This window comes from Corvus moneduloides, chromosome 25 (genome assembly GCF_009650955.1).
Source record: "Corvus moneduloides isolate bCorMon1 chromosome 25, bCorMon1.pri, whole genome shotgun sequence".
NCBI lineage: Eukaryota > Metazoa > Chordata > Aves > Passeriformes > Corvidae > Corvus > Corvus moneduloides.
In genome coordinates, this window is record NC_045500.1 from 2,272,249 (window position 1) to 2,298,708 (window position 26,460).

At 52.2% G+C, this 26,460-nt stretch overlaps 1 protein-coding gene across 2 annotated transcripts in view; it reads left to right on the forward strand.

Annotated features, from left to right (window-relative positions):
• LOC116455711 (protein CEPU-1) overlaps nucleotides 1-26,460 on the forward strand; it is a 355,205-nt gene that overhangs the window by 32,604 nt on the left and 296,141 nt on the right. Inside the window, exon 1 of one of the 2 annotated variants that reach the window (XM_032133931.1) lies at nucleotides 4,455-4,491. The exons of the other annotated variant lie outside the window; for it this stretch is intronic. Coding sequence (XP_031989822.1) covers nucleotides 4,470-4,491 — 22 coding nt within the window. The 5' untranslated portion in view covers nucleotides 4,455-4,469. Of the gene's footprint in view, nucleotides 1-4,454; nucleotides 4,492-26,460 lie in introns of those variants that run through there. 2 annotated transcript variants of the gene reach the window in all.

Genomic DNA, 26,460 nt, shown 5'->3' on the forward strand with positions numbered 1-26,460 from the left:
CCTGTGTTCATGTCAATTTATTCAAAATGTGAAAGCAGACTCATGGAGCGGTCTTCACTGCTCCAACTCCTCCTCCAAACCCACTTGGAGATGGTTTTCACCAGCACTGGGGGCTGAGAGCCAGGGATGGCTCAGGCCACGTGTGGTGCCAGGCTGAGCTTTGGGACTGTGGTGGCCTCTGCTCTGCAGGGAAGTTCAAGGGAAATGAGATCCTGAATGGATGCATGGATGGGGAGGAGAAGTTCTGAAGGGTTTTACCTTGTAAGAATCCCTCAGGAGAACAAGCTAGGGAGGTGTGGGGAGAGCTGGGAAGGAGGGGAGTGAGGGGTTGGTGTGTTTGGGAGAGAGTTCAGGCTCTTGGCTGGTTTATAGGGTGGAAGGAAACAGGCAGCTGCATGAGGAATAGCAGGAGCAAGGTGTTTGGGAGAGGTCAGGAGGCCAGCAAGGACCCCTGAGTGTGGGACATGCTGGTGACCCTCAGGGCTGGATTTCCACATTCCTAAATAAACCTCCATGGCTGCAGCCTTCGCTTGGGTTTACTGGCAAAGGAGGCTGCAGGGCAAGAGCACATGAGGGGGCTTATGGTCCTCAGAAACACATCCCTGCCATTTCCAAAGTGCTCCATATTTTTGAGCAAGGACCAGAAAACATCCAATTGTGCTTTTTCCTCTTCTCTAATAATTCCTCCTTTTCAGAGCTAAATAATAGAGAGGGAGAGGACACCAAAAATAAGAATGGAATAGTTTTTTAAAGAAATTTTAGTCTCTGCCTAACAAAGAAACCACTAAGGAAACACGTCTGGGTTTTTTTGAGAAAAGGCGTTTTGAATGGGGTGAGGGTAGAGAAGGAAAGAGAGATCACGTTAAAAACTTCCACCAGCTCCAGTAATGAGATTAAGGGAGCTGCCAGATGAAACCATCTGCCTAATCTTCTACCCGGAGTCGCTGTGTTCCCATCTCCCATCCAAGGATGGGACCAAAGCCACCTTTTGCCATGGACTGGCCTGACAGGAGATGTATACAGGTGTCTGCCAGGGAAGGACTGCTCACTCCAGACATGGAGCTCCTCGCTGAAAATCCGAGGAGAAGGGGGAATGAAAAGGGAAAAAAATAAAAAAGGGGGGGGAAAAAAAAGAAAAAAGAAAAAAAGAAAGACACTCATAAAAAAGACAGTTTGACATTTTCTTGACTGTTTTGAAATTTTCCTAGCACAACAAGCTGTTTATCCGCCACTCCAGCTCTTATTGAATTAAAGTGTGGAGGGGGTGTTAGGAAGAAATCAATTCGTGCTCCATATGCTGCTCTGCCGAGGAACGTGGCTCTCTGCACACTATGGAATATGTAGGGAAGGGTGGGGGAAGGAGAGATAAATCCATCAGCTAACAAGATAAGTGCCTTGTTCCTCCATCTGTTACTGCTGTGTCCTTATCTGGGATTGCAGCATGGCAGCAGTGATACATCTTGTGTCAGGTATTATATTCCAAATTCATATGAATGAATTTCCATGCTCGCACCAATCCGTGATCCCGCCGCCAGCCCCGCCGTGGGTGCAGCTTTTGCCGCCGAGCCGCCGCGGCTTGCCCAGCTCCATTTCTGCCGTCGTAATTTGTGACTTGAGAGGGATCATGTAGGGACAACTCCAGCTCGGCGAGGGGCTGGTAGAGCCGGGAGGAGGACCTGGATAATGGCCAGCCCTGGGATGCCGACAGGGCGGACATGTGCTTTGCAGACGGTCAAATCAGCTTGGGAATAAAGCGGGTGTTTAGAGGTGGCAGGAGGGACAAGGGCTTCTCAGGTCTTTGCTTTTCTGCTGAGCCTTGTTAGGTGGAGCACTGAATGGGCTTAAACTGAGGTAGGATGGGTTAGATGGGATATTGGGAAGAAATCCTTTCCTGTGAGGGTGGGGAGGCCCTGGCACAGGGTGCCCAGAAAAGCTGTGGCTGCCCCTGGATCCCTGGAAGTGTCCAAGGCCAGGTGGGACGAGGCTTGGAGCAACTTGGGATAGTGGAAGATGTCCCTGTCCATGGCAGGAGAGTGTAATGGGATGATCTTTAAGGTCCCTCCCAACCCAAACCACTCTGGGATTCTCTGTCAGCAGCATCCTTGGGGTGTGGAGGCTGCACTCCAGCCCTCGTGTCCGGTGGGTAGCAGGGAGACAGGCAGTGCCAAAGCACCTTTCACATCAGCCTTAAACAGCGCTTTTCTAGAGGCATCAACATCTGCTGCTGCTGGAGGAACCAGATTCCTGCCTTGGACCAGCTAACAAAGTTTTTGGGAGCAGAAGTTGGATGGGACAGATCTGCTCCTGCCGTGTGACCGTGGGGAGCTCATTTAGCTGGACATGCCCAACTCCTGATGGGCTGCCCTGCCCAGCTGCAGACCAGTCCAAAGGCATCTGGCTGCAGAATGCTGAGTTTCTACACCGTGCTTGTGTTTAAAATCAATTTATCTCTGGACTGGGCTCAAGACCTGTACTGGATTCAGTGGCTCAGTGTGGGATGAGCCAGGCTTTTCGGAGCTGGGAGCTGCTCTCAAAGTCTGTTCTTATGGCTAATCCTGGTGCACTTGTAATTGAAGGCACAAACAAAAGCTGCTGGGGGATTTTGGGGTGGTCTTCAAGCCTCTGGTGTCTGTGTAACCAATCAGTGCCCGCTGTGTTGGTTGTTACAACCATCTAGTGAGCTCGGGGTCCTCAGAGCTGTCAGCAGCCTCGAGGTATAAATCCAAGTCTGGCCGGGATGCAGCCGGCTGGTAAAACCCACGGCATCATCCTGGGGTGAGGAACAGCATTGCCATTTGTTCCTTCATGTTTTTGAACACTTGTGTGCTGTCGGGCCAGCTTTTCCTGGAGAGGACACTGTGGAGATACAGAAAGTTTAAGCAGGGAATGGGAATGCATCTAAGTCATCTCTAACTGGCCATACTCCACTGAGTCTCTCCTGACCTGCAAGCCCTTGGCTCGCCCTCAAGGACCTGCTGCCACTGAGGAGATGAATTAAGTCTGCACTGCTCATACAGGGTTTTCTCTCTGTCCCTCGTCTTTGGAAATGGGATTTTTCGTGGCTGGAAAAAAAGAAAATCACAGAAGTTTTTTTCCCAACTGGGCTGAGGGAGGCTGGAGAGAGATTGGTGAAGGTCAGGGCTAAATCCCAGCCTTTGGCAGCAGGAGGGTTTGGAGCTGGGTGATTTATTCTGGGGCCAGTTTTCAGTCTGGGTTTGTATGTGCTAGCAGAAGGCACAGACAGTGGCACAGTGCCCAAGCCAAGAATTGAGAAACCTGGTTTTAGACATAAAATCTAATTTGGAATTAAAGCAGAGGAGTTGTTAATATGCTCATGGGAATAATCTGTGCCTGGATCCCATTTTCTGCTTCTCATGTGTGTTAGACTCCTTTGAGCAACATCCACGGGGAGGGATCACTCAGGGTGATGCATAGAGCTGGGAGAGAGTCAGTAAGAGGAGTCCGTACTCACCAAAACCTTTGGAAAGGGAGAAAGTGCAATGCTGCCATTGAGCACCTGGCTCCTGAGCATCCCTCTTGCCTGGGACTGGGATCTGGGAAGAATTCAGCCCCGCTGAATAAATGGTTCAAATGGGCTTGGTTGGTAAAATTGTGTTTTTACTGCCGAGGATATCAGTCCAGGTGGCCCTGGAGCGCAGAGGGATGTGGGAGATGAAGCAGCAATAAAAGCAGGAGTTGTGCCTTTTTTCAGGTGGTCTTTTCCTCTCCTTTTGTGCCTCTGAATAAAAGGAATGAAAGCGAGAACACTTATCTTTGCTGGCGTGAGCATCGGGGGAAAGAGCACGTTTCACTTGCAGAGTGGTAAAAAGTTTCAGGAAAGAGTCGGGAACAGGACCCCGAGTTCAGCTTGCCCTGGGTCCCCTCAGAGCATGGGAGGTGTGGTTTGATCTTGAAATATCCTTTCTGAACCCGTCTTGAGCTGAAAAGGCAGAGAGATGCCTGAGGGAAAAGCGGGAGCATCGTCTCTGCCCTGCCTGCGGGAATCGGTGCTGGGACAAAACCCAGCTCCAAAGCCAAGACTGAGCAAACCAGGTGTGTCGAAGCCAGAGAGGATCTTTTTTCTCATTCCCACCTTCTTGTTCTTGAATAAAGATGCTATTTTTATTTTCCCTTCTGTTTAGCCCCGATGGGCTTAACCCATCTCTGCAGAGGCACCGAAATCCCAGCTCTAATTTCAATTAAGAGCGCTCCTTTTGATTGCAGCCCAGGCTGGGGTTTGGGATCTATTCCTAATCCCTATATTAGCACTGATTCATCTCTTCCATGAGTATTATCATCAGCAGCCCTTTGGGAAGGGAGGGGAGGGATCTTTCGGGAGGATAAATACCATTTGTTTGTGTTTGTATTAGCTTCCACGCCGCATCCTGATTACATCCCGCATTTTGACACAACAATTATTATTAATTTCCCGGCGTCTGCGTTTGGATTCTCGCCGACACAAAGGGAAGATGACGGATAATGTCAGGCTCGGTAATTGGGTGGGGGAGGGATGGAGAAGGATGGGGGGGGGGGCAGTTGGGATATTATTAGATTGCAATTCTCAGTGTGGAGCGGGAAAGGTATTTCTCAGCAGATGTCGGCACTGGCTATTTATCCGCAGGTTAGCGCTGGCGGAGCGATTGTCTGGGACACGCTCAGCTCCCTCACCCCTGCCCCTCTCTGCCCTCTTCCTCACAGAAATCCCATCAGCTCTGTATTGTGGGAATTGGCTTTTCCAGAGAGCCCCGCTGGTTGCTTTCTGCTCCGGCGCTGCTGTCTTTGCAATTAACTTGGCTGAGGTGAGCCCCGGCTGGGAAGCAGTGAGCGCAGGGCTGCGGGAGGGCTCTGCTCGGGGGTCAGGGGTTTGGGAAAGCCTCCATGGGTCTGGATTCCTCCAGTGGGGGGTGTAAGGAGCTGGTGCCCATTGTGGAAACTCCTGTGAGCTGCCCAGTGTCGCTGCGGGCAGAGCCAAGGTGGGAACCCGCCGGTCCCGCCTCCTTGTTTCAAAGATGTTGTCGTGAACATCCAACATCCTTGACATCCAACCTTGATCCAAGTGTTGGATGCTTGGCTGGGGTAAAGGTGGTAGATAATGAGCAGAAAGGTGATGGAGAGACATTGCTGGTGAAGATATCAGAGCAGGGCGTGTGCCCTGGTGTCCCTCTGTCCTTGCTGCCGGGGATTTTTGATAACTGCCTGCTTTTCTCCTTCATCCGGCCTTCGCGGGAGAATTGCAGCAGGGCCGGTGTGTTGAGCACAGCCCAGGCGATGCAAAATCCAGAATACTCAGAAAAACTCCTATTCAACAGCGGGCATGCACAGACAACCTTCTTCTCCCAGATCTTGCATCCATCAGCTGATCACTGACTTGCATCGAGTCATTCCTTACTGGCACAGGATGCCCAGAGAAGCTGTGGCTGCCTCTGGATCCCTGGAAGTGTCCAAGACCAGGTTGGATTTGGGGTTGGAGCAACCTGGGATAGTGGAAGGTGGCAGCGAGTTGGAATGAGATGGGCTTTAATGTCCCTTCCAATCCAAACCATTCTGGCCTTTGGAAACCTGGTGGTATCTGAAACAATGTGCTGGGAGGGAAGGTCTCCTGTCCTTCCCGTGTCTCGCTGTTGTCTCGTCCCTCCCACAGAGCTTGTGCTTGTGAAACGCTGCGTGGTTCATCCCCTGCTCTCGCCGTGCAGAAGGAGGTTTGAGTTCAAGGTGGGAAAATAATAAATAAACCAAAGGATCTAACTGTGATTCAGTGAGCATCGATTTCTGAGGCTGCTCCTGAAACACGGAGAGGTGCTTGAGATGGAGGGGAAGCTACAGGAGAGGAGGAACAGATGGGTCTTTGAACCTTTGGGAAACCTCCCTCCTCTTCTTTATAAATCTGTGCAGGGCAGGTGATGTGCTGGAATAGCTTTTCCTCCCCAGCACGGGTAGTGAAGATGGTGATGGAATTGATGGGGTTGCTGGGGAGGGGACCTGCAGTCCTGGGGGGTTTTAGCAGTGAGATCGCCAGGCTCTGTTGGGAGCTTGATGGGGATCTGGGAGATGAGCAGAAGTGCTGCTGGTGCCTGACCCTGGCTGGGGCTGGACAGGGCTTTACAGCCATGCTTAGGGCAGCAGCACGAGGTCAAACGGTGTCCCTGCCTGAGAGAGGACCAAGACCATTGACCTTGTAACTCGTGAGATCATTCAGAAGAGGGTGATAGGTTTTGTTCCTTAATCTTTGAGCTCTGGCTGTGGCTGGCACCCACAGTCAGTGCTGGCTCCCATCCTGCTGTGCCAGCCCCATGGCTGGATGCTGCTGTGAGCATCCTGTGGTGCTGGGGCAGGAGGCACGCTCGGTTTCTGGGATTTGTGGTTGTTTTGCTAACCATGCCCTGCTCTGACATAGCCAGATCCCCCTGCTTGTGCTCCCTCCCTCTGCATCAGGCCCTGTCCATCCCAAGCCCTCTCTCCCTTTGAAGTGTCCCAGAGCTGGGCCCCGGCTCTCCTTCATCTCTCCTGTGCAGGTTTTCCCTGTAGGGCAGGAGTCAGGATCACGGCTACCTCCAAATCATCTTGTGTGTGAGCTGGGCCTTCCCAGTTATCCTGCAAAGTGTTTAACCCTGGGGACAGTGCTCCCAGGGCGGGCAGCTTCCGCACAAAGGGACATCTGGTCCATCCCAGTGATGTCGATCAGTTGGATGCCATGAGCTGCGTTGCTTGGAGGTTGCACTTGACCACTGGAAGGGCTACACACATCCCAGCCCTGGAAGTGTTCCAGGCCCGCTTGGACAGGGCTTGGAGCAACCTGGGAGAGTGGAAAGTGTCTCTGCCCACGGCAGGGGGTGGAAAAAGATGATTTTTAAGGTCCCTTCCAAGGCTGACACACAGGGCTCCTGGTCCTGGTGGGGCAGAGCTGGGATGGCTTATCCTGGCTCTGAGTCCTGCCCATGGGTAGAAACAGAAGGTGCTTTTGAAAGCTTTTCTGTGATGTAGGGCTGCTTTCCCTGCTGCCCAGTCGCTGCTCTGGCTGACACACAAAGCTGGGCTGGCCAGAGCAGCGGCTTTGTCTCCACCAGCCATGCAGGAGGGGCTTTGGGATGAGCCAGGCAGCTGGGCTGGGCTCGCAAGGCAGTGTGAACCTGCACTGGGGATGGGATCCTGGTCTGGAAAGAGAGTTAAGAGGTTTTGTTTGGGTTTTTTGCACCTTCTGACAGCTTGTTGAGGGGGCTGTTGTGGGGCTGGAAGCACCTCCTGAGCGTAGTCCTGAAGTATTTACCTACGGGTTGGAATGGACTTGGCTTGGTGAAAGGAGTGGATTTGATGCTTTGCTCTAAAGCCAGGCCAAATCATAATCTCTGGATCCAGCAGCTGAAATTAAAGAACATGCATTGAGATTAAATTCATTGTGATATTTAGTCTTTTTGGACGCAAGATCAGCTGAAAGGGCAAGAAAGACTGAGTCAGGCAGGGGTGCTGTGGCGTGGTCCCTGTGTGTGCTGGGACCTGGGCGATGAGGAGCAGTTTGGTCCCAGCCGTGTGATCCTGGCCAAACCCCTTCTCCGTGTTTTCCCCTCTCAAACTTTGATCTTTTCTCTTCAGCCTTTAAGCACTTCCAGCCGTGGATTTGTGTGTTCAATATCCAGCCCAGTTCCTGTGGTGTTGCTAGGGGTTAGCATAATGGCAATGGTAAGGCAGGGAATTATCAGAGACCTTATCAGCACAGTCAAACCTGAACTTTTTTCCATTTTTCCCTTTCACCCCAAAAGCAGGACGGGTTTCCTGTGCACTGTGACCTGTAGGTGCTGGAGCCAGGCCGTGGGGTCATCTCATCTCATAGAAAATCCTTTGTCCTTAGAACAATAAATCCAGCGTTTCATTCCCCCCCTTGCATCTTTTTATGTCCATTTGCACATTGAAATCTCTTCAGCTGACTCCTGCCAGTCTTTACAAAAAGCTTTTGCTGCTTCAGATGTTTCAAAGATTGCAGGGTTGCCCATAAACCCGAGAGCTTTCCTCGTAAGCAGCTCCAGCTCTGCAGAAGGCAGTGGGAGGGAGGTAAATGTATTTGGAAGAGATGGGGAAGGGAGGCAAAAAGAGAAGGGGTTTTATACCCTGTTCTCCGGGGGAAAGCATTTTTTATCTCTAAATCTGTGTAATTGATGCTCAGATACTCTGGTGATGAGTGCCTTAGAAATGCATCTGCAGTAATAATCTAATATCCGTTTGTTAGGGCTCCAAGGAAATCTAATAATACTGATGCTTTGCCTAATAGAGCTCCTTTCATCCCAGGATAAAATGCAAGGAGTTCGAGATGGAAAAGACCAATTTTAGGTCGTGCAGTTCATCTCCCTTCCCATGCAAAGTCTCGAGGTGTTTTGCAGACATTAAATAATTAAGGAGTAGTTATGGTCAGGGAGGCAACAGGGTGAAGAAAGCAGCAGCTGGGGAGCTCCTGGGTGTGCTGCCAGGCTGGGAACTGGGAGCTCCCTGGGGTGGCACCTTCCCATCCGGCAGTGAGGTGTGAGTCAGGAGTGCTGGGTTTTACTGGGGCCTCGTATGTGTGCTGGTGTGGACTCTGGGAGTTGCTGAGGGTGGAGGTGATCCCTGACTCCTCGGATCCTGGCCAGCCCAGCGGTTCTGGGACACCATCCCTGCTAGAGGGGGATTTACCAAAGACATCAGGATTCAGGGCAGGCTGTGCCAGCTGGGGCAGGGCAGCAGCTTGGTGGCTGCAGGCACGACTTTGTCTCCTTTCTGACCATCCACCTGAGAAACGCAGGATGGTGATGGAGCTCACCTGAGCTGAAAGCCCAAGGTGTCCCTTCTGCAGGAGCAGCCCCAAAGAGGAGCTGTGACACGATTTTCCCGTTCAGCAGCAGCTCCTGGCAGGAGTTGTAGTGGATGAATCTCCCTCAGTCTCTGTTGTTGCAATCACTCGGTATCAGTTTGTTATCTTTCGTTAAGGGCTGGGTTTAGGTTTGCAGGTGACGCTCCTCAGTGTCACCCCACGTAAGAGCACAGCACCAGCCTGGAATTCAGTCCCTCCATTGCTGGATCCAAATGAGGCATGATCCCAGCAATTCCCTGCCTGGGAAACACTGCCATGGAGGGTCTTCTCCCTCCTTGTTTGCTCCAATTGCCCGTGGACCAGGCAGGATCCAGCCCGTGGGACTCCACTTTGCCCTGGGACTGTGGAGGGAGGAGCAGCCAGGACAGCAGGAGCTCCTGAAGGATTCGGGCTGCTGCCAGTTTTAGCCTGTTGTGGCTCCACATTCCCCAGGACGAGGGTGGCAGGAGGGTGGGATTTGGGGATTTGCAGGATTAATGATATCTGCAGTGAGGAATCTGCCCCCTGCGGCTCCATGCCGAGCGGAGCCGGCAGCACGGGGAAATCACCTGTGACCGCTTCCTCGGATGTGCCCTCCTGTAAATAACCTGGAGATGAAAATGTCAAGCCTGGAGCTCCTGATGCCAGGCTGAAGGAGGGGATGAGCAGAGGGAAATGTGTGTGTTGGTGTGGGAGGGCGAGATATGGGGACAGCGCTGCGGGGAGACAGTGCTGCAAACCCCGACAGGGAGAGCTGGAGCCGATCTCTGCAGGGAACGGGCTGGGAGAGATGCCAGGAAGGTGCCTGTGATCCTGTGTGGGGCTCTGCGAGGGTGGCAGGGTGTGTGACTCTGCCTTAGGATGCTTTCCCTGGGACTGCAGTCCCAGAATGTCCAGCTGGCTCCCGCTCCCAGGGATGAGCCTTGGGGAAGGGATTTTCCTGGTTAAATGTGGAGATGTGTCCTTTCATCCCCACAGAAATAGCATGGAGGGATGGCTGCTCCCCTTTCCCGGCCAGCTCCTCTGCAAAGAGAGTCTCCTCTTGGCCCTTTGCTTCTCTGCTGAGTGTTAATTAGAGTGCCAATTAGTGTTCAAGGTCAATTGGATTTGCACACTTGCTCCAGTAGCAATTGGAGGGACCCCATGTCCTCATTTTGGGAGGTGAGAGGCTGCTCCCTCTCCATTGTCATCCCGGCAGCCTGGCAGTGTGCCCTGCACATCTGGACTGCTGTGTGCACATCTGTGCAGCCCTCACATGGCTGATGGGAAGCAGCAGGTACTGGCATGGGGAGAGGGGAGCACCTCTGCCTCAGTGGAGTGAACCCAGAAACACTCAAATAGGTGGAAAAAATAGATTTGGGAAGCTGGTAGAGGTGACAGGGAAATGAAAGGGTTGGAATTGTTTAATTTGTGTTTCAGCAGCAGAGCTGTTGTTGGTTTTGTTGCAGCGGACAGTGAGAGGTCAAGGAGAGGGCAGGTGTCAAACAGCCCATGCACAGAGTCCTCAGCAAGGGTCAGCATCCTCAGCCTCAGTTCCCACTGCTGAATCTTGCTCCAGCAAGATCCAGACAGGAGGATTTCGCCCTTCCTGGGAGTTGTGGACAGTCAGGACATGCGATATCCTCTCCAGGAATTGGTGTGTGCAGGCATAACCCTGGCAGCCTCAGTGCAGCATGGCTGGATGTCGCACCATCCCAGCTGACCTGAAAATTTGACTTTTTTGGGTGTGGGGCAGGTAGCAGAGCTGTCTTTTCATGACTGCCTCAAGTGCAAGGGCGCAGCAAAGGCACAGGGAAACACCTTCCCGAGCCCCGAGCGTCCTGCCATCTGGGCTGTGCTACGGGACTGGTGTCCGTGCATGGAAAAGGTTTTGTAGCCGGGGCTGGGATCCCTCCTCTGCTCAGCCAGTGTGCCCACAGCCCCCACCCTGGCCTTGCCATTGGGATTTCTGGGCACAAAACAAGGAGCAGACGGAGCGGGAGCATGCACAGCAGCTGATGCCTACCCAGAGGTCGGACACCAGTACCCTGCCCCATCCCTGTCTTCCTCCCATCCTGAAATTCCCTGTGGATGCAGAGAGATCCCTACAGCGTGCAGCCAGGACTGTGCACGTGCCCTGAGAGACACAGGCACGTCCTCCTCCACCAGCGCCTGCCTTCCCCACAGGCAAAGCTGGCTGTGTGAAATCTGTGCTGGGGGCATCCGCTTGATACCAGCTCCAGTCCAAAGCCGATGAGGAATGCACAGACTGGCAGTGCCGGACTGCATACTAATGGTGTGAGAGCTTGCAGGGAGCAGGGAAGAAAAAGGGAAGGAGCCAGACTGCAGCTCCTGGCTACCCACGATTGATTTATTACCAGGTTTGCTGATGAATGTGTGAGAAACGCTATTGGTGATAAAGCAGAAAGCCCGTAATTAAAGTAACAGCTTTCAGTTTTTAAGCACTGCTTGGGTGTTTTCTTCTCATTGGCAAATTTCGTGGCTCGGTGCCACTCGGCAGCATCCTCCCCCTACCATCCCCAGCCTAAGCTGCCTTTGGCTCCAGTCTGGAGGTGCTGTGCCAGCCTGGCAGTTGGTGAGGGGCCGGGTATGGTGTGATTTGGTCAGTGGCTGGTTTGGGGAGGGAATGTGGCATTTTTGGAGCCCTGGTGGCATATGCATCTGTGCAAGGAAAATTCCTCTCCTCTTGCACCTGCCAGAGGGGCTAGGCAGGATCTGGGGAGATACAGGGCACTGATGCTCTTGTGGGGATCAAGATTTTCTTTACATCCTTGCTGCCCCTTGCAGAAGGTGCTCAGCACCTTCCTTGTAAGTGGCTGCCTGGGTTTTGTGCATTCCCATGGATTGCTCCTGCCCAGACCAGGAGCTTGCTCCTGCTGGTGGCTGTGCAGGTGCAGCCCAGCCCAGCTCGGCAGTGAGAGCACTCCACATCCCCTCCAGCGCTGAGCCTCCTCGACTGGCTCAGAGCGCCTTTCCCAGCACCGACCCACTCCATCCCCTCTCTGGGGCTGCTGCTTGGTGGGCTATGGATCCAGTGATCCACAGGGAAATATCTGGTACCCTCGGGTAGTAAATGGAGCAGAGAGGCACCGAGCCCCTTGCAGCAAGAGGCTGTGATGGATGGGCCGGTGGATGGGAGGATACGTGCGGTGAGGGATGGCGGAGAGGAGGTGAGTGCTCTGCCGATGACAGATGGACAGACGAGGAGGGTGTGTGGATATGGATGTGGATATATCCGCAGGTAGGTAGGCAGAGGGTCTCTCTGATGAGAGATAGATTGGGAGAGATGGATGGATGGGATATTTATAGTGATGGCTAGGTAGATAGAGCTGGATGTGTGTTGATGAATAGGTGGATGATGGATAGAGGGCAGGGATTGTGGGAGCTGGTGAGCTAAAGGGTATATATGGTGCTAGATAGATTAGATAGAAGGATATATGTGATGATAGAGAGATAGTATAAGCAGCAGCCTCCGAGTCCCCAGCAAACTGCTGCTTTTAGCTACTCCGAGCTCCGGTGTAATTCCCTTTTGCCCTAGTAAATTCCTTATCAAGGCAGCTTTTTTTTTTTTTTTTTTTTTTTTTTTTTTTTTTTTTTTTTTAATGAAATCTCCTTAAAATAAAGAAAAAAAAAAGAAAAAGAAAAAGAACAGATCACCAGCAGCAGCCCTTCCCGACTCCTCCGCTGACAGCCGCTGACCCGGGCTGGCTGTTTCCATGATGACAAATTAACCGATGCTCTGCAGCAGCTCCAAGTTTTTCCCAGCAGCTGCGGCGGGGTCTGCCCGGGAGTCGGCAGGGAGATGCCGTCCCTTGGCTCCCACCTCCCTCCCTGCTTTGGGGAAGCCTCTCTGTCCTCGGGCAACCTCCGCATGTCCCCACAGTGCTGCGGGCACGCCAGGCATCGGTGTGTGGGTTGTCCCCGCTGCTGGCTCGTTGGGAATGGGGTGCCTCTCTGGGCTCAGCGAGTTTTGGCAAAGCCCGGTGCGATTCCCGGCGTTCACCAAGAGAAGGGCTGTAAGATGAGCCTTGGCTCCTTTCCCTCTCCCTGCTTCCTCCCGCAAACAGCTGAGGAGCCCCAGGGACAGATTGTGCACAGAGGAGACCGAACTCCCCGCCTGCAGGATCCGGGGCTGTGCGCCGGTGGTTTTCCCTTATCCCTGAGCAGGCAGACAGACTCAGCAGACGTGGGGAAGTCTGGCGTTCCTCTGTGCCGATAGCAATTAAGATGTGCTAATGGGTTCAGACGAGCACCTAAAAAATGTGGATGTTTCACTTGAGCCTTCTGGAAGCTTTTGCTCATCTGCAAACATTGCTGCTGGTGGGAAACGAAAGCGTTCCATGGCACAGACGCCTTCTGCGGCGGCGTCTGGAGTGACCTCTTCGTCCCGATAGGGAAGATGTGTGCCGACGTCTCCACAAACAATTCCATGGGTGAGGGGATGGGTGTGAACGCCTTTGAAATGCTCTGAATGTCTCTGCCAAAGGTTTGTTACAGACCCCAGACAGCCTGGCGCCTGACACAAAAATGGGTCTGCACGAGCCTGGACTTCTGACTTTTGGGGTGAAATGCCAGGTTCAAGGGGGGATATGGGGTAGGCGGTTTGGGAAGGCTGCACCTTCCTGGTACCTCAGCAATGGGGAAAGGAAGAGGGCAACGTGTGGCCGGGAGTTTGGGATAAGAGGAGGCTGCATCTTCCGAAACCTCGAGAGGGAAAACCCCGCGGGCCTGTGCCCCGGTGGACTCTCTCCCTTTATCTGAATAAAGTCGCAGGACTCCTCTGTCTCCTTTATGGACACTGGCTTTTCACGTGGTATGGAAGGTCAGGGAGCCCTCGAGGTGTTTTCTGAACTTCCCCACGGAGGTTTGACCTCAGCCTGCCTTTGGGAACTGCAGGATGCTGTTTTACCCATCTCTCTGTGGCTGTGCTGGGCTTTCTGCTGAGCAGGATGTGGGAGAGAGACAGGAGTCCTGGACCGAGCAAAGGCTTCGCCTCTGCGCTGCTGCAGGGACCTACTCCCACAACAGCCAGGCACTATTTGTAAAAGATTTGGTGGAAAACACACTTCAGACCTGTTGGCTTCACCATCTCAGGTTGATGATGAGGAGAAAGGTGATTAGGCTCTCCCTGGCTCTTAGGTTCACCCAAGGGGTGGTTGAAGAGGTGATTTCCTCTTCTGATCCTCAGCACAGCAGCCGGGGCATCCTGGCAGACTGTTCAGGACCTGGAGCCACAGGAGTCCCCATATTGGCAGGGAAAGGCTGTAGCTGGTGCAGGCTCTGTATTTCATAGAATCCCAGAATGGTTTGGGTTGGGAGGACCTTGAAGTCCATCTCGTCCACCCCCTGCCCTGGACACCTTCCACTATCCCAGGTTGCTCCAAGCCCCAATGTCCAGCCTGGCCTTGGACACTGCCAGGGATGGAGCAGCCACAGCTCCTCTGGGCACCCTGTGCCAGGGCCTCACTGCCCTCACAGGGAAGAATTTCTCCCCAGTATCCCATCTAACCCTGCCCTCTGGCAGTGGGAAGCCATTTGCCCAGTCCCTGTCTACTCCTCATCCCCCTTTGGACAACACATCCCCTGGTCACTGTTCCAAGCACCCTGGAGCACCCTGGAGTTCAGGAATAAATAATATAGGGGGTCCATATGGTGCTGGTTCACTTCTCTCTCCACCAGCGTCTGTCCCTTTGGAAACCAGTACAGACCCATTTCTGGTGAATCTGGCTTCCCCTTTCCTAAAATAAATAAATCCACGCAATAAATGGAAATAAATCCACGCAATAATCCAGCATTCCCAGCAGACTGAGAGTCGCCTGCTCTCCTCCTGGATAGTGGAGGAGATCCCCTCTCATGCAGGCAGTGAGACACGGGGAAATGCATCTCCATGCAAATCTCTCTCCCCTTCCTTGGCAACTTCATCTCTTGATCATTTCTGACAGCCCAAGTTTTGTCACCCAGACATATTCGAGACAAAAAAAAATAAAAAAGGAAAAACACAGCAAGTCAAAGCAAGTTGGAGATGTGATTGGAGGAAGGGAGAGGGAATAAGAAGTAGGAGGAAAAGGAAGGTCCCTGGAGACAGCAGTGAATATGTAAACTTTCTCGATTTCCTCTGCCTACTCATACCTCTGTGTGTTAACAACTAGACAGACATCTTGTATATATTTGATAAATAAGCCTCTCCATTTATTCAGAGGAGTGAATTTGTAGCTATTATGATTCAAATGGCATGACAGGTTCTGGATTGTTGTATTTTTTTGCTATTGAGTTTACAAAAAGGAAAAAAAAAACCAACATGAAAATTGCAAAATTCAAAGCAATTTTCTTTGGCTGTGGTTCCTCACAATGCACAGATAGAGAGATACATTTATATATATATATATATACACAAAAATAATACAAAGGCCAGTCCGAGTGCCTCTTCCCTCGAGACAGGAGGATGAGGGGTGCAATAAATAATTTAGAAATTGCTACCACCACTTGATTCAGAGTGATGGATCTGGCATGTGTTCCAACAAGGCACATGCTGTATTCATTACCCATTGAGCTACATTTTAATTTCTCCCTCATTAACCTTATCTGTGACTGGGGTTGTGCATCAAGTCAAATCCTTCGGATGTCAATCAATTCATTAGATGGTTGTTTAGTTTGTCATATGTGCTGTTATCGCTTATTAGGCTGCCACGCCGATCAATCAATCAAAAGGCAGCGAGGAGCTGGCTGGAAGGGACGCGGGCAGGCAGCAGGCAGGCAGCATTCCATGGATGGGGCTGCCTGGAGCAGAGCCCATGCCTCCGTAAGGAGCACGAACGCTTTGCAAAGTGGAAGGGAAAAAATTCAGAGGCATTCAGATGGTTCCCAGTGAAAACCACGGTTTTGTTTCAGGTCATTGAAGCAAGTTATAGGCACATAAAAATAATAATAATAAGGTTAGTTGAGTGTTTACTGTTGGGGCTGAAAGCTTGGTACGAAAGATGTCATCTCACCGCCCTGCTGGCACAGAAATCTCTCCTCCTGACTGATTCTACCTCTGTTTCCACCTGATATTTGCTTCCCATTGAGCTCCTCCAGGGTTTCCAGCTGATGGAGCATCAAAGAAAGGCTCTGGGCTGGCTGGATCTACATTCCCACCTTCTTGGCATGGCTCATCTGAGCATTATTCCCATGCATGAATTAAGTTAGAGGCCTCACCTGCCCTGTTAGGAGAGGGCTGGAGCCAGGACAGTCCCAGGAGCACCTGTACCCTCCTAGAGGGGAGCCAGCCCTACTCCTTCACAGCCATTGGCTTCCACTGGTGCCACTTTGGGGGGAAGCTTTTCCAACCTAAATGGTTCTGTGATTCTAAGGCAAGTTTTGATTCATCGCCTTGGCTGCCGGCAAATCCTCATGCAGGAGCTCCTGTGCCAGTCCCAAACCTGTCCATGGAGCACCCAGGAGCACGTGACAGTCCAGCAAAGGGCTGCAGCTGCTGGTACACCCCAGACTTCTCATTCCTCCTCTTCTCCCCAGTGTGTGGCTGTGAGTGCTGCTGGGCTGAGGTTCTCCACCAAAATAAAAAAGGGACATCCAGAGAAGTTGTGCTGCCCCATCCCTGGAAGTGTTCAGGACCAGGTGGGACGGAGTTCTGAGCAACCTGGTCTAGTGGCAGGTATTCCTGTACACGGCAGGGGGTTGGAGTGAGATGATTTTTAGGGTCTCTTTCAACCCAAACCATTCCATGACATGCTGGTTCAGGTTTGTGTGTACTTGTGAAGCTGCTGCTGGGTGTTTGCTGCCCGCATTGGTGGCATTGGATGCTGCATGCCTGGGAAATTATCCCTCTGTGTCTTGATCCAGGCAAGCTGTGAAGTCCTTGGCACCGAGCCGAGCTCTTCCCACAAGCCCAGTGAATCCCGCCCTGCTCCGGGAGGCAAAGCCACTTCTCCTCCCACTTTGTGCCCCTGGTACCAGCTAATGAGTTCCTTTTCCACCTCAGCATCTCTCCCTAATTGTGAGGAAGGGACAGAAAGGACTCAGGTAGCACGACTTCATCGCAGAGTGAGATGGAGCAGCTAGAGGGGAGAAAAAATATCCATCTCTTTGCTTATAAAGTGCAGCTGGGTCTGCAGCCATTCAGAGGAAATGGCTGTGGATCCCCCCCGTGTCATTCTTCAAAAATAGAGCCATTCTCCTCCAAGTGCTCTTCCAGGATTCATTTGAAACCCCCCATTGTAGCTTGGCGGCTGTTGGGTTTGGAGCGCAGGAGTTGGCGGCTATTAAGAGGTCTGCTCTTGCCACAGGTGGCCTTTGGTGACAGTGCCTCTCTATTAGGGTCCAGCAGGTAGATGCCACCACTCGGCGTCGGGGAGGCCGGGACAAGCAATCCTAGCAAGGCGCCGGCGTTTCAATTAACTGCCAAGACAGCCGACATTTCAGGACCTGTACATCTCTCTCCGCAGCAGCTGGGATGTATTGTATTATAAATAACAATAAGCAGGCCTAGTCAAAGGCTGTAATTGAATCTCTTCATTTTGCTGACTTGGGTGGAAAAGCCCCTTTGAGTGAATTACGCCGCGGGGGTGGTGGTTTGGGCGACGTGTAAAGGTAACACACGCTTGCTGTAATTAAAGCAAACATTCGTCCCTGTCGGTGCTGCTGCCCTCGGGGTGTCCAGGAGCTGCTTTGATGGTCTTGGGCAGATCCTGTTGCTGGTGTGGGAAGCATTGCTCAGCTCTCCTAAACTATCCCTTCCCTTGAAGGGTGATCCTTGGTGACCGAGCTGTTGAAGAGAAAAAGTGAATTCCCTCCTCTTGAAACAGAGGAAGCGGTGAGAGGGGACTTGCTGTTCCTCCATTCTCTTATGGTTTTCCTTGTAGTGGTACCGCAGCCTCCTTCCCATGTCCCTGGCTGTTCCCAGCTTCCAAAATCCTCATTTTTGTGATCATGGAGACCTCCTTCTTGCTGATGAGCTTCTGGGAGATGCCCATCTTGCACACTCCAGCTGTGAGCCCAGAGTTAAGGAATTTTTATGGATTTAAGCAAATACTCTCTTTTGTGGCTGAAATGGAGTCGTGCAGGTGATGTTGCCAACAGGAATGAGCAGTTTAGTTGATTTTTGCTTAGAGTAGTAGCCTGGGATGGCTTTTGGCTAACGGAGAGAGCCAAAGGCTGATGCCTTCCAGTTCCCTTCCATCCATTGCGCCCGACTGCTCTTCTTACACACCCTTCTCATCTCTTCTCCCCGATCCAATCCAATCCAGACGTCTCCCCAAGGCCAGCACATTTTTCAGCCCAAATTTTGCACTGACAGAATATATTACATCTGCGGCGAGGCGGAATATAAAGTGAGGAGGAGTTACGGGGGGAGCGCAGGGAAATGAGGTTTTCTCCACTGCGAGAGCACAGAGTTAAATTGGCAGCTGCAGCCAGAGCTTCTTGGTCCCTCTGTGCTGTTTCAGGTTTTCTTGGAGATTTTTTGTTGAGAACATGCTCCACCTTTTTTCTTTTCCCCTCTTTGTCGCTTGCTTTTTCTTTTTTTTTTTTTATTATTATCTTAAACATCCATTATTTAGAAACTGCTGGAGCCTGGAAACCAATTTCCGTGCTTATTTCAAAGAGTTTGCAGCATTTAGGTGGTTATGTACAGGCTATTACATGGACTGGCCATGGGAAAACAGCCTGGCAGGGCTGGATGCCCTGCGGGGAGGGGACAGTGGGCAGGCAGGGGGGTAAATATGGGATAACTTCTGCCTGATGGACATTTGTGCCTCAGGATGACTGGGGGTGAAAATCATGGAGGATGAAAATCAGTCCTGCTTTTGGGACAGGGTCCTGTGCTGGAGGAGGGCTGGGAGCCCATGTTCTGCCCCTGAAAAGGGGGGTTATGGTGGGCAGCGCTGCCTCTGGGCATCCTCGGTCATGGGGTGCTGAGCTCCTTCCTGGATGGGACGTGGCTGTCATGAGTGTCCTTCGCTGTTCTTGGCTTTGCAGGGCTCAGCATGTAAAGCAGCGGATCCCTGCGGATGCTCTAAGCTACTCAGGGGATTAGGCAGGGCTATGAGCAATCCCGGGATGGAGGAAATGTGGAGGCAGCTTGCAGCTAGCCTCCTTCTCCTCTCCCCCAGCCAAGGAAAGGAGTGGAGGGATCTTTTTTGTCTTGGTTTTGCCATTTGTGGGTGGGTGGTTGAGGAAGCACCCAGTGCAGGAGGGCTCCCTCTTCCCTAAAAACCTTACTGCTCATATTTAGGGCCAGGGAGGTGGTGGGAGGGAAATCCAGGATTGAGCGATTGAGTTCATCCCTCTTGTAAGCCCGTCAAAGTCAGCGGAGTAGCGGTTGGAGAAGAGCATTCCCGGCCTGAGAGCAATCCCTAAATGCCATTGCCTCGGTGTGACCCTCTGCTGAGCTGGCTGGCAGTGACGCCGAGCCCTGCGTGAGTCACAAGGATCCCTCATGGTGCCACTTTGGTGGTGAGGGAGCAGCGCAGAAGTCACCATCACGAGGGCATGGACAAAGGGAAGAGCTGTCCCAGCAGGACATGCTCCTTTTTCCCAGTGTTAAGTGCAGAGTCTTTTATCCTGCGATTTCAAAAGAGCTGAAAAAGATCAATCAGTGGCATTATCTCTTCTTCTTGCAAACAGAGCGAAAGTAGCAGAGCTGAGCTGGGGTCAGACAAGCCCCTGCCCTCTCTGCATGATCCCATCCCTCTCAAAACTCCCCAGGGTGCCAACATGAGCCACTGGGGTCTGCAAGAGGTGTCATCCATGGGACATCTCCCCTCCTGCTGCCTGTTAGAAAACCAAGATAGAATCACAGAATCCTGGAGTGGTTTGGGTTGGAAGGGACCTTAAAGGTCATCCCATTCCACCCCTGCCATGGGCAGGGACACCTCCCACTATCCCAGGTTGCTCCAAGCCCCGTCCAACCTGGCCTTGGACACTTCCAGGGATCCAGGGGCAGCCACAGCTTCTCTGGGTGCCTCAGCACCCTCCCAGGGAACAATTCCTTCCCAATATCCCATCCATCCCTGTCCTGTCTGCCCTTGTCCTGTCCCTCCAGCCCTTGTCCCCAGTCCCTCTGCAGCTCTCCTGGAGCCCCTTTAGGCCCTGCAAGGGGCTCTGAGCTCTCCCTGGAGCCTTCTCCTCTCCAGGTGAACACCCCCAGCTCTCCCAGTCTGGCTCCACAGCAGAGGGGCTCCAGCCCATGGAGCATCTCCGTGGCCTCTCTGGACTCTGTCCAGCAGCTCCAGGTCCTTCTGCTGTTGGGTGCCACAGAACTGGAGGCAGCTCTTCAGGTGGGATTTCACCAGAGGACAGAATCCCCTCCCTCTCCGTGCTGGCCACGCTGCTTTGGGTGCAAGATGAGTAACTTGGGATGACTGTGTTGGGTTGGGCTGGTTTTCCAGGCTGCAGCCCAAACCTGGAGGCTCTGCAAGCACTCACACAGCAAATCCATCCATACCAGAGCTTCCTGAGCCACAGCCCTGGTCAGGGCCCTCTCCAAGCTCCTGCCATCCTTATCCTTATCCTCACAACAGAAAGTTAAGGCTGCAATCCGAGCGGTGCCGTCGGTGGTGGGAGGCAGACAGCAGTGCTGCTGTTGGAATTTTCTCCGCGTCGCTGCGAGTTAATTCATTCCAGTAAATCATCCCAAATAAATTGTGGCGAATATCAATTTTCCGTGTGAACTTCTCGCTGGCTGCACAGAAGTATCTTCTGCCGACACGGCTCCCTTATTCTGCTGATCTGAGACAACAAAGCAGCTGGGGAATAAACAGGAGGCGAGCTGGAGTCCCCAGGGCTGCCGGCACGAGGGAGGTGCCTGGGCTGAAACTCACTCGTAGATAAAACCCAGCGAAGGCAGGCGATGATTAAAGGCTAATTTGCTGTCTGTGTAGTGTTAAGTGCCCCCCTTTCCTAACGAGCAGGAGGCACTGCCAACCGTTCTGCTTCGCTGCCTCTCTTTTATTTACCTTTTCAATTATTTTAAGGCTTTTCCGAACTTTGATAACGAACATGTCTCCTCTGCGAGCCCCCTCCGTGCCAGGTCGGTGGCAGAGGGTGTGTTTTCTATGCTAAGAGAGACTTTCATGGGCAGCAAATGTCTCAAAAATACCCCAAAAAACAAACCAGAAAACCCGGGCTGCTCCACCTGTCTCGTGAGCGGTGCTGGCTGTCACTTGGTCGACCTTTCTCCCCACCAGCTGGTAGAGCAGAGCTGTCCCAGAGCCAAAGGCACGGCTGTACGGGAGCCGTGTCACCCCGGGAGGGTGGTGGCAGGGTGAAGAAGACTCGGTATTAACATCTGAACCACCGTCTGCCCTCCAAAAAAAAAAAAAAAAAATCCCAGGGAAGACTTTTGGGTTGGGTTGGTTGTTTTTAAGGATGGTATTTCATGGTGTTTTAAGGGTGATATACAATATTTTTAAGTTGTTTCATAGGATTCTGTGATGGATGAATCTCTGTCTACGCTGTGGCTGTGTTCACACTGGGGTTTGGAAAACCCGTTTGTGGTGTCTTGGCTTTTGTTCCCATTGTGATGGGGAAAGTCTTGCAGAGAGTTGGGATGAGGAACCCACTTTATCTCAGAATCACAGAGTGGCTTGTGCTAGAAGGGACGTCGAGGCTCATCTTGTCCCACCCCCTGCCATGTGCAGGGACACTTTCCACTTGACCAAGCTGCTCAAAGCCCCATCCAACCTGGCCCTTCTCCCACCTTTTATCATGGAGACAAGGTGCCAGGTGAGAGTTTCTGAGGGGAGCTGTAAAGGAGAGAAAGGAGGAGCTGTTTCCCCACTCCCAGAGTCTGGAAGCAGCTTATCTCCATGATGCATATTGCAAATGTCTTCAGCATCCCTTCTCAGGGGCTCTCTAGCCAGGGTTTAACCTGGATACAAGAATGTGAGTGCTTTTGGCTCCTCATCTGCAGGAACAGCAGCACTGCAGCTTCCTACCTGGAGGAAGGGGAATTGCTCCTCGTTGGTGCTCCCTGTGGCTCAGGCAGCTCGAGCTCCTCTCGCACCGTGCTGCTGTGTCCAGTGATGGGCACCTGCCAGAGGCACAGCCCTGGGGAGCTCAAAATAGATCTGGGGCACCCATTTGCAGCCAGTGCCAGGATTGCACACGGGCTCCCGGTGGGGGAAGCGGCCCTGATTAAAAGAACTATTTTTAAAGAGCCTGGATGCAGGGAGGAAGAGGTGCTAATTGGCTGGCGGCAGTGGCTGCGCTGCAGGACGGGGCTCGGATGGGTCCCTGTGCTGCAGGGAGATCCACACACCCTGAAAAAACACTGCTGGGATCTTGAAAGGACCGACTCCCTTCTCCTTGCCTCTGTCTCCAAGAAGCCCTGATGATTAATGTGATTTTATTGTCACTGTTTTATTTTCATAGATGTAGGACCTGCTCTTCGCTCCCACAGTGCAAACAACCAGGGTGTCGAGGGCTGGTTGGGAACTGTGTCTGTGTGGTGAAGATCATGAGGAATGATTTGGGTGATGTTTTCCACCAAGAAGAATTTATTTGTTTGTTTGCTTATTTGCTTTTTTAGGTGGCTGTGAGACAGGATGAATTTTTCATGCAGAAAAAAATCCAAGTGTTTTATTGTTTGAAAAATTGGCTTTAAGTACACGTGTGTATATGTGCAGTTGGGAAAAAAAATGGAGCTCTTCAGTCATCTCCTCTTATTTATTTATTTGTGTGATGCATCATGCAGATTTATTTAATTGATGGCAACACCTGGAGTGTGTTAGGCACTTCCTAAGCTCTCCCAAAGGCTGGGCTTTGGGTTTGTGCTCAGCCTAAGGACAGACAGACACGGCGCTGGAGGTCAGCAGAAGGGGAAGAGCTGCAGACAATTTATGTACGAGCTAAATCTCTTCACTCTGAGCCGCTCAGAACCAATACCTGCAGCCTCTCGGGGGGCTGGATTAGCTCCTTGTCACCTCCCCAGAGTGGATTCAGTTTATATATATATACGTGTGTGCGTGTGTGTGTATTTCTCTTTCATTTGGCTGGGATAAAAATTGCTGAGTCAAAGATTCATTTTCTTCTCGAGCCCTTTGGAAGGCAGATAAAGGGGCTGGCGGCGCTTGGCAGGGCCATAAATAATGCATAGAGCACAGGAGCAGCCAGCCCAGCCCTCTGCTCACACAGAGAAGATTTCTCCATAACATATTACCCTGTCTCCCAGTGCCGGCGCTTCTTCACTCACCTCAGGCTAACACCTACTGCTTGGAGAAATAAATAAATAAATGAATGAGCCTAATAAAACCTCTGGTTAGCACCAGTGCTGCCTGGTCCTGTCGCTGCAGCCCTCGGCACGCCCTGCTCCAAGTGCTGTCCTGGGTTTAATGCTTCTGGAAGTCACCGTGCTCAAGGTGATGTGAGGACAAGGGGGAAAATGTGCCTGATTATCCTCCTGCCATCCCCCCCTGGCTGGAACACTGCCTTCCCACCTTCCCCCTTCATCTCTGGGATCAGATTCTTGTCCATTTAAATGCAGAATATGTCCCTGTGCTGAGCTGGAATGCCAAATCTGAGGCAACTGAGAGCGTGGGGGAGCTTCAGCTGTAGCTGAGTTTGGGTCTTCACCCACAAGACTTGTGATGCTCAAAATGCATGTTAGGATTCACTCTTGCTCCGTATCATTGATAAAACTGCTTCCAGCTGCTCCCAGAAGTCTTCCCCCCTTTCCAGGTCTTACTGCTGGTGGCCTGAGCCACTCCACTGTCGGACTGTGACTTGGGAAGGTTTGTTGCTGGGAGGGTGACAGCCCCGCTGAGGCGTGCTTAGTCTTCTCTGCTCCACACTAAGCTCTCGCCTGCTCAGGGTTGGACGTGGCTCCTGTGGAGCAACGAGGACTTGTGTGGGCTCAGTCCTGAGCTCTCAGCGATGCTCCAGGGAGGAGCGAGTGAGCCCCGGCACAAAGGGAATGAGGGTGTTACCGAGTCGGTGGCAGCTCAGGGGCCTTTTTCATGCAGTCCCACACCGTGGGGGGCTTCAAAGGCCCTTTCCCTTCCCTTTGAGCTGCCTGTTCAAACGAGCCTCAGCCCTCAAAGAGAAACGCCGAGCAAAACTGTCGTAGTTCATCCATTCCCATTGAGTCCGGATGCAGTAAATTGGTCCCAGGTTGGCACAGGGGATCTGGGTGAATAAACGGAGCAGGTGGCCCCCCTGTCTGGTGGTGCACAGTCAGGAGATGCTTCTGAGAGAAACCAAAAAGCAGCAAATGTCAAATCGATGAAAGAAAAACCTCCCTTTTTTCTGCCTTCTCACAGAATGCGCTGCTACTCCTGAAATTTCTCAGCCTGCTTTTTCCTTGGTCTTCGGCCTCAAATCCCTTGTCAGGAGCTACCTTTGAAACCAAAGAGTGGCTGTGGAAGGGTGGGAGGGAAGGACGCTTTTTGGAGCCGACCTGGACAGCCTTGGAGAGTTTGGAGGAGCTCTGAATCATCCCTCTTCAGGGTGCTGGGCACCCTCTGGTTGGGGAGGGTCAGGAAGGGAGGTTGCCTTGGGAAGGGTAGCCCAGGAGTGCCATCTTCAGGATTGTCGCTACCTTTTTTCCTGAAGTTCTAACGAGCAGGTTGGGTGCTGCTACTGCAGTTTGAGCTCGCTGAAAATCCTCTGTGGCCAAGTTTTCTGTGTTTTACCCCAATTCTCCTCCCTGGCTCGTGTTGTGGCCGTGCATGCTCTGGGCAATGCCTCTTCAGTGACATTTCTTTGGGTATCATCGCGCTTACTTGTCTGATTCCACATTTTCAAGGGTGTTTGGAGGAAATGTGGATGGTTCATTGACTGGTATTTGAAGGAAGCGGCAAATTTAATTAAAAAACATGAGGCAAAATTAGTAGTAAAGGAGACTGATTGCAAGGTTTGATGTAGGGCGGATTTAGGTACGGCAGAGGAGCACCGGGAGTGCTGGCTCCCTGCTCCATCCCGCCTCTCTGCCCTTGGGGAAAATAATAACAAGGAGAAGCAGAGGGAGGGAAAAAAAAAAAAGCTGGTTTTTATTGTTGTTTGTGATTTTTACATAAATTTTTCAGATTGCACAGCCTGTCTTGTCTTTTTTTTCCCCTGTCTGCTCTGTTTAATGCAAACGGCACCTTCCCGCTGATTGCAATCACACACTGATTGAGAGCAGCTCCTCTGCCTGGGCTGGGAGGGAAGGAGGGTGCTTTAACCCTTTCTCCCGCTTCCCTCTTCGCTGTCTCACTCCTTCCTTGCTTTCTCCCCTTGCTCGAGGACTCCAAACCCACTCCCCAAACCTCCTGCTTATACATGCGCCTGAGGTCCGCAGCGCTAATAATAAATTTATTTTCATAAGTGAAAGCTTTGAAATAGATACTGACCTGCTGCTGCAGGGCATGGGCCCAGCTCCAGCTAATATGATTAGGAAGGAACTTGAACTTTTCCTGCGGAGGAATCCTTGCCTATCTGCCTGGTGCAGCTGGCTGCCCCGGGATGCCGGGAGCAGCGGTCGCGGGGGGCAGCGGAAGCCTCGGCTTGGTGGATCATTGTCTGTTCTGTCCCAGTTCTCGTCTCCTCCTCATCGGCTCCGCGCCGTGGCAGCTTCCCGTGGTGCATCAAACATCACCCGGCCCACAGGGCCCCTTCGCTCCTTGCGGGTGGATTGATGGGAAGCAGCCTCGCAGCTCACAGAATCATGGAATGGTTTGGGCTGGAAGGGACTTTAAAGCTCATCTTTTTCCATGTGATTTCTCCTTTCCATTTCTCCAAGTGCACAGGTTGCTCCAAGCCTTGTCCAACTTGGCCTAGAGCACTTCCAGGGATAGGGCATCCACAGCTTCTCATGCACGGGCTTTGCATGCTCCCAGGGACTGGGATCCAGGATCCAGGGATCCCTACAAAAAGAGCATCACAGAGTGCTCATTCCAGCAGTGGTTTGAGCCGTCTGGGCTTTTTGCTAATTCCCTTCTCGTGAAAACTCATAAAAGTTCTTAAATCTCCATAATCCTTAATCCAGTGGACACAAACACCTTTTCACGGTGGAGATGCCCAGGCTGTGGGAGTGGCCCGGGTGTTTGATGGGCGCAAATCTAGATTCCACGTGTTGCCTTGGGGCTCGGATCACAGCACAGATGCCCGGTGTGATGAGAATCCTCCCAAATACATCACTCCTGCAGGCAGCAGGGGTGCAGCGATCGCTCCCGTTGGCTGCAGATTGTCCGTGTCGGGTGGAGGAGCTGAGCAGCTGCGAGGCCGCGCTGCGCGGGGTTGAGAACTGCGCTTCTTCAGGGTTAACAGCTTCACACCCAGCGCTGCCACCTGGTTTTGACACATCATGCCAAAATAGGAGCCAAAGCCACCCTGGCCCCCTTTTGCAGGGGCTGCGATGCTGCTCAGAGGGAGCTCAGGCAGGCCAGGCACGCGCATCCCAAAATTTGGCTATGCCAGGCCCCTCCCTTCCCTTCCCCTGTGATAAAGGTGTGCTCAGAGATAGGGGAGGGGAGAGCTTTGCAGGCACGGCGATGCCTGCAGAGGTCGGGATCGAATGTGGTCCATGGGCTGATAAGTTACCTGAGAAGGGAATGACTTCAGGGATTGGATTGCGTTGCCCGACTCGGTTACGTCGAGATAACATCGTGGTTTAAGACATCGATCACTTCAAAGGAACCTGCAGAGGGATTTTAATGCCTCGCAAATTGCTT